Source organism: Hippoglossus hippoglossus, chromosome 13 (genome assembly GCF_009819705.1).
Source record: "Hippoglossus hippoglossus isolate fHipHip1 chromosome 13, fHipHip1.pri, whole genome shotgun sequence".
Lineage (NCBI taxonomy): Eukaryota > Metazoa > Chordata > Actinopteri > Pleuronectiformes > Pleuronectidae > Hippoglossus > Hippoglossus hippoglossus.
In genome coordinates, this window is record NC_047163.1 from 13,410,204 (window position 1) to 13,418,439 (window position 8,236).

General features: G+C 43.7%; 1 protein-coding gene across 1 annotated transcript in view; it reads right to left on the reverse strand.

Annotated features, from left to right (window-relative positions):
• Window positions 1-8,162, reverse strand: part of pafah1b1a (platelet-activating factor acetylhydrolase 1b, regulatory subunit 1a) — a 32,269-nt gene extending 24,107 nt beyond the window's left edge. Inside the window, exons 1-2 of the mRNA XM_034604021.1 lie at window positions 7,970-8,162; window positions 826-1,138 (exon numbers count right to left, since the gene is read on the reverse strand). Coding sequence (XP_034459912.1) covers window positions 826-857 — 32 coding nt within the window. The 5' untranslated portion in view covers window positions 858-1,138; window positions 7,970-8,162. The remainder of the gene's footprint in view (window positions 1-825; window positions 1,139-7,969) is intronic.
• Window positions 8,163-8,236: the final 74 nt, after the last annotated feature.

Below are 8,236 nucleotides of genomic sequence, written 5' to 3' on the forward strand. Positions count from 1 at the left end.
ACAGTGCTAATCTAAAAACACAGGAACAGTGCACTGAATGTTAAAGAGCTTCATCATGTGAGCACTGATGCATTTCTCAGACAGTGCACAGATAAATTATAAAGTTTTAGGCATGCTTCTTTCATGGAGGGGAAAAGCTCAACAAGATCATGTTAACTCCCACTCATGACCTTGTATCTCACATTGAGATGCCTTAACTTTCCATCTCCTGCCTCAGGGGTTAATTACCAAACCCAGATTGAGCAGGGCCAAATTACACCCCCTCCCCATCATAATCTCTCTCACTTTACCCGCTTGCTAGATATATACACTTCACAGCACATGCTCTGATCTGTATACCATTACTTCTATCTGCTGTTGACTGACCGTGAGCTCAGAGGAAGACAAGGAAGCTTGGTGCAACACTTAGGATTTCTGATTGTTCCTCTAGTGTGGCACTTGAAGCTTCTCGCAATGTCACAAAACACATTGTGATTGTTTTGCATTCATCAAACAGTATGTAGTGTAGGTGGATGATCAATATATGTTTGCTGCAAGACCTCTTAAATTCAATGTCAACAAACATGATTAAAAGGTGGTTTGCATTCATACATCACTTTTCTATTCAAAACAACTCAAAGCACTTTACTGAGTTATTAAGTAAAATATATTTTGGTAAATCAAAAGAAGAGCTTATTTATCCACGGCCATTCTTTCTACAGCTGAGCAGGTGTTTCTCGTCACATGATATAAGCAACACTGATACCACAATGCATCAACCCACAAATCATGACTGATCTCTCCATATTCGAGCCACATGTTGTGAAAGGTGTGTTGGCAACTCACAGTTCATCTCGTTGTCGTTGTGACAGCACCATGGTGACGGAGAGGTGTGGGCGGGGTTAGGAGGGATCAGTTGGTAAAAGGAGAACCTTGTGCAGCTGCTACGTTCTCCTCAGTCAGGAGATGAGCTGTGCTGATCCAGGCAACACAGGCGTGGATGAGCCGTGCACTCCAATGGCAGGCGGTTGGTTTTGTCCAGGCAACGGTTGAGACTGAGAGGAAGGGAACGCAGGAATCTGCCCCCCAACCGGCGGACTCCAGGGACAAGAGAAGTGGAGAGGCTGCAGACCAGTCACCAGTCAAATCTACACTGCATCTGGAAAAGAGAGAGGGGAAAAATGGACATTAGGTATGCATGACGGATTACAGGGAGAGTGGGTAGGGATGAAAATGTTTACGGGCCAAAGGAGTGCTGTATCAGTATCTGCACCAGTTATACACAGACAAAATGGCTGTGAACTATTGCAAAATTACAGAAGCACAAAACAATACAAGCTGTGTTGTCAGAAAAATAACTCCCACAGTGACGCTTCAACAGCACTCAGCATCAAGCATGTAAAAGACAACATACACTCATCTATCATACACTTTCCATAGAGCACTCCAACATTAGATTTACAGCTGCAATTCTGCCATCTACGCTTCACGATGAGTCTTGTCATGTCCAGTCAGTCAGTCATGTCACCAGTCTGCTTTGCTCTTGCAGCAAATTCCTCTCTGCGCACATACAAGGGCTGACCCACATTCTCAGTGCAACTGCTTCTCCGCCCAGGTTGCATAAAGAAAAGAAAAACAGGACACAGCCGAGCAGGCTTGAGTAACGGCTGAGCTATTGTCGAATTCCCCTGACATTTTCATACCATTATGACACCTCCTCAAAAGCTGGCTGATGGCACAATGAAATCACTACATCCATTTGTAATCATTTATTAGTGTGAGTCTGAATATTAATTTATTGTTGGGAGTGGAATACTGATGTGAGGAACAATAATGTCTATTTTTATACTGCTTCGTAGTCGTGAAAAGCAGTTGACCAACACAGGTAGCAGCTAGAATACCAACTGTGAGCTACAATAAGCCTCTTAGTCTACTGGGACCAATCTGACTAAATATCTGCCAGACCAGTAAAGAACGGTTCAAACAAAGTCAATTTATGTCTTTCCAGAGACCTGCAACAAACCGACAAAACTAAAACATGGCACCAACGTCCGGACACGTGCAGAAGAGCGAGTGTGTTAGGCAAGAGATTTGCTGCATGGGAACGGGTCCCCTGAAGGAAACAGATGTATCTGGAGTAAGCATGAGGATTGGAAACATTCCATTGCAATGAAGGAAAATTTACACATTATTCAATTCAGCTGCTGATGCAGGAGTGACATTACCACAAGGGAAAATTCCTCTTTTACATTCCTCCTCGCTCACACAAGAAGCAAAGCAACGTAAGCTGTTTTCAGACATGACCTGTGGTAAAATCCAGAGAATTGGGTGCAGACTTAACCCAGACTTTGCTTTTCACACATGCACAACGCAGCGGGAGGTTCTCTGCACGGAAGCGTTCACAACAGCAACCAATCTTCTGCATTATTGAGGCAAGAGGTGGAGCAGACAGAGGCAGGAAGTGACGTATTAATGCCATGGCTGAGATCACGTGATCATGTTTAAAGCACCCAGACACCCTCGTCAGCTCTGATCACAATCACCACAAACTCTCTTGACATCTTCGTCAGTGTCTTCTACGTGTATGGCACAGCTTTTTGACAAGGAGATATTCGTTTGTTTTTTTGTTTTCATTTCATTTTTGCATCTGTTGCATGTTAGTAGTTCCATCAATCCAGCAGGGGATCCCCTGCTGTGTTCTCACATCGAAATCTCCTGGCTATCCAAAGACTTTATACTAGGGGACCAGGCGGAGAAAGTCCACAGAAACTACAGTGCCTCTAACTGACATTTGCATTCACACATGTACCTTCTCAGGAGAAAATATGGAGGATCTGCTGAGTTCAGTGCATGTCTGAAAGCAGCTTTAGAAAACATAGGGGAAACATAGACACAAAGGACACAGATGTAATACTGATTCTTCTAAGGAATTAAGTAAAACACTAGTTTTTGCTTTTTTATTTGCATTTTTGACACTTTGACACCCAGACAGCAACCTAACGTAGCCAACAGCTAACCCCTGAACCCTGATGTCCCCACCTAACAGCCATCCAAATGTCTGCTTAGCTCTGACTGTGTGGATTACGGCATGCTGGGGGTGCATGCTGCCCAACAACTCAGCCATGGTCCAGGGTCATAGCATAACAACAACACGGTAGGACGATGGCACTGAAGATAAAATGGTTCCTTCAAAACTCTCCACAAACAAAACGTGCATTAAAAGCACGAACCTTCTAAATCAACTTGTACAACCGCTATCGGGAGTGAAATTAGGTCATCCACTATACACTGACACCTCCCTCTGTGCTGCTGGCAGCTGTCATCACTGTATGTATCCATTAATGTGTTAGACTCCCCTCTCTGCAAATCTCGTTTGTGGCTTCAGTATTGAGCAAATTGTTTGCACAATCCCATAATCAGACTAATTGCCTCAGCACAAAAATGCAGTCCAGTCTCGATGGAAGGGGGAATGGGCTGCAGCATCTATAAATCTGCCTGCTGATGGTTAATAATGGTTATGTGTCTTCCTACCATTGATTCTCTTGTTTTTGTGTAGCAGCGACAACTGTACAGTAAAGTGCTCCTTATAATAATGGAGCAGACTCTTGAGAGATGTTTAATTTCCTGATGGGTGCCAACAGGTCGTCTGTAGTGAAGGCCATTTTTAATGAAAAATGGAATGATTCCTCTGTCTCCGTCTCAATTCAACAGCCAAATGTCAAGACAAAACTGTAATGAACCACACCCATTGTGTCACTGTCTGTGCACAATCTGTTTTTATGAAGTCTGGCATTAGAGCTGGGCCTACATATTTGAAAAACCCAAACACAGGATTTAAGTCAAAACAGCAAGTAACAAAAACAGAAAACCCACAATAATAACGATTGTGTCAGAAAACCGTTCAGAAAAGCACAAAACTCTCAAAAACTCAATAAGTGGTTAGTGCACATGTAACAACACTGAAGCTGACCAATTTGGCATCTGGTCAAACTGCAACCCATCATAAATTTGTACCATATTACAGCTTATCATTACTCAACCTGTCAAATATGGCCGACAAGGTATGTGTTCAACATTTTCTAATAATCAACACTTCAATGTCTTCAAAAAGGAACACACCCCTGAGGAATGCAGGGCGAGAGGATGGAAATAAAAACACCAGTCAGCAGTAAAGTCTGTTCGTGTGAAATTGTGTCCTAGCAGCTTGTCAAAAAGCAAACATACAATCATGTTGACAAAGCTATCGCCTCACTGTCACCTCTGGTTCACAGCTCAGAGTTTTCTCAGTGTCCTTATGACACTATCCTCTTTCAAAACCAAGCATCTCAAACAGCTGGAATCTGGATCGACTTCATTTTTTTGTTTTGGTGACTTCATATCGTCTCTGAACTGGGAAAGTAACATTATCATCATACTTGACTGACTTTTTACAAATGACATGGAGCAATTCTAAAAAGCTAGACTACAGTATGGCATGCAGAAACAGCTAACTTACTCATAGACGCATGAAAATAGAACAGTAAAAGGTGACTGAACAATGCAGCTTTATAATGTGTGCACTCATTGGGATGTGACACAAAAGTGGACTCTGCTTGTTGACAAAGCTCGACTCCAGCTGAGCACAAGTAACACACAAACACTGGAGGTCACATCATTTTAATTAACTATAGTTATAAGCTACTGTGATTTACCCATTTATCTATGTATTATAGATTTTTTAAAATGCATATTTGGTCATTATCTAAGAAAATATTAAACTTTTCTACTTAAGTTAAAGCTCTGTCTTAAGTTAAAGCACTTATGACTTAAACTCAATCAACGAATATTGTTTCAATTCCTCAGCCCAATACCTGCACCAAGTTTTCCATGCACAGTTTACAGCTTTAGTTCTGAGAATGTCTTTTGTATCCAAGTAAAATTGGTTTTGTACAATGCAATATCTTAAACTGAATCGATATTTAATCATAAATTATATGAGAGCCTTCATCCACTGACAAAACCAACAGAGGAACAAAACACAGAGCAGGCAGGACACTCACAGAAACAACAACTCAGTTGTATATAACAACCGGCACACACAAGTGGGAACAACACAATACTGACTAGTTAGCCTCTTTCATATAGAAATACAGGTTTCAATTACTCGTATGGTACAAGCAAAGTCCCACTTAGCAGCCATAAGGTGCTTGTTCAAATCAATATGATTTGGATCTCTCCAGGGCATTCACGTCATGCCAACAAGTTGGTGATATAAATTGTCACAGCTCTAAATTTAGACTGGATGTGAATGCAAAGTCTGCCAGTTGTTGTTGCCAAGCATGAAACATGTTCAAATCCAACCTCTTAATTCTCCAAAAGCTACTTTGGCACACACTAAAGGATAAGTGGTTGCTTAAGTTATATTCAATAGCTTCTTGAGATCGTTGGCACTGATATTAGTTTCACACAAACATTGTCAATCATTTTATTTTAAAAATGATTGACAAACACTGTGTCAAAGTGGCCATTTGTGAGTTGACAGGCAGCTGCTGTTGGCAGCAGGTCAGTTATCACCAGTCAGTTAGCTGCTGGGTAAGCTGTGTGGAAGGTCAACGTCAGTGTGACTGGGCAGGGAGGGAGAGTAATGTGGAGGCCTGCTCTTCAGCCCTCCACAATCACAAAGACAAACAGCCTCTCACTTTCATCATCTGTTGACTTAAAATAAGGAGGATTCCCCCATTGCCCGCTTTTAGGCAATACCTCCAAAAATCCTGTCAGTCTTTTACAACGGTATTAGAGAGAAAAACAATCAACAAGATCTGTAACTGTAAAGTGTTCAAGTCTCCTGCTGAAGAAGTGGAAGCGAGCCCAAGCAAAGCAACACTTCCAACTGCTGAAGCTTTGTATTGCAGTCATGTACAATTGGTGCTGGTGCAGCGGTTCCATTACTGACAGCACTGAATAGACCCCCGCTGCAGGGATGCACTTATTCAAATCAACCTCTGACAAAACTCAGGACTGACCAAGAACGCTTTCAAGTACAACCAACTGACTGCATCCACTGTCTCCCACAATTACCACTAGAGAAATGAAGCATGTCGATATTATACAAAAACAAAGTGCTGCTGTTGTCATATTAGCTTGTTATTCCCAGTAGTCAAACACAGAAAATGGGTAGCTAGACACAATTTGAAACTAGTTTGAACTTTGAGTCTTTTCAGCATCACTGTCAGGTGTTTTCACAGATGCAAGTCCAAGGTTAATGTTTATGCTCCATTGTATACTTTTGGTTTCACATTGTAATTTTGCCAGCACACTCAAAAACTTTGTATGACATGGCTACGTCCTGACGCCATCATCTACATGTGTGTAGCTTCATTTCAATGGAGACAATTAAAATATCCGATTAATATCATTGCCTCTATATTTCAATTACTATTATGGCTTTGGATTTTATCATCAAAGCAAATGAAAGGAAACATTCGAACCAAACAAGGCAGGTGTGAAAACACCCTGTAAGTCCACAACCACAGTGCCAAAATATTCTTTGCCTATGATATTAGAAATCAAACAAACATTATTGCCATTTTAGTAGATCCATATCTTTTAATTTGGTTATGTTGCTAAGAATAGCTGTCAAAATAACTACAAGCAGAAATATGGTACACACCCCTTTTCAAAATCGTTGCATTTGGTTAAATTCAAGTCTAAAACACAAACACTCTTACCTGAGAGTGGAGCACAGACAGGGTTTCTTTTTAGAAAGCTGAACAATTTCATCAATGTCCAATAAGTCCAGTCTATCAGCTGCAAGGCAGTCCTTACAGGCGTGGCAGAGGAAACTAAAACAGCCACGGTCTCCGACTTTAACCAGTGCTTTCTATCCGATACATCCGTGACATGCTTGCGTAAATCAAGAGAGAGCGCCGTTTGTGGAATTCAGTGCACAACCTTGCCAGCCACCAATCGCCACCGATTTCCATTCATCTCAATGTAAACCCAGGTTCCACAAATCCCCTCAAGTCGCATCCGCACAATGAGAGAGAAGACACTCGGGCACCGGGTAGAGGCAGTTCCTATAAACTCATCCCCTCCGATGTGCTCCACCCTGATTTTATAACACCGTGCCAACAAACCGCATGAAGCATGCGAGACGCAGGGAGCACCCTCCAGCTACAAGACACAGCAGAGAAGACATGCGAAGGAACATGCCACGGTAGAAAACTGCAGCAGGGGTTGTGTGGCGCTCCACTGCACTGGTGTGTGTGTGTGTGCGTGCACTGGAAACAGCTGAGGACAGAAAACGAGCCGCTCTTTACGCCCTTTTCAGATCCCAACACTGGACACAAGCGATTAACACAACATCAACACGGTGACAGCAGCAACACGTTCGAACGACTCACCGGTAGCACCGCTAATGTTAGGGCCGCGTGAGCTACATGGGATTTGGCCGTGTGGTATTTTTTAACAACGTTGACAGGCAGAGACTCTGCTTCCCACTGTGCTAATTACTGCCCATTACCGACTCGGGATGGACGCCGGACGCCAGACGCCACTGTAATAAACGCTGGTGTCACCACGCCGGACACACCGACACGTTCTCGCCACCGTGTTGACGTCGGTAACGACTCCCGGTCGAGCTGACAGCCGGTAGCTCTGCGTTATCGTTAGCTAAAGTTAACGTTAGCCAAGTTAGCTTCAGTCAGAAAGTTGACTCTTCACTCCGGTACCGCGTTCAATTCAAGCCCAGTTAGCGACAGTTAGCTCGCGCAGTAGCTGACATTGACCGACTGCTTTTTTTTTTATTTTGTCCCAGAGGGAAGGCGGTTCTCTGTACCCGAGGATACAGTCCGCTGACACGGTACCTGCTGCTCCGGTCCAAGCGGCCTATCCGCCATTTTGAGACATAGAAAGGAGGCGCAGACGTTACAGCCACATCGTCATTTTCCCACCTAACGGCCGAGTCCTTCGCCCCCGACCGGCTCGCTGACAGGACCGCGTTGGGACTCACCCTATGCTCTCTGGCCGTGGATGTCCTCCGCCGTCTCCTGCGGTAACACGACCCGACAGGGCGTGAGGTTTCCGCTGCAGAGGGATCGGGTCTTGTGATGTGGAGCTGAGCCGCGTCTCGTCTCCGCCGCTTGTTTTCTCGTCGCCTGCCGCATTCGCCTTCAGCCCGGAGCGCGCACGGAGCTCGCGTTCACGGGGCGACGAGAGCGCGCACGCAGAAAAAAAGAAAAAAAACACAACTATTTACTGTTAACTCTTTAATGGCTCC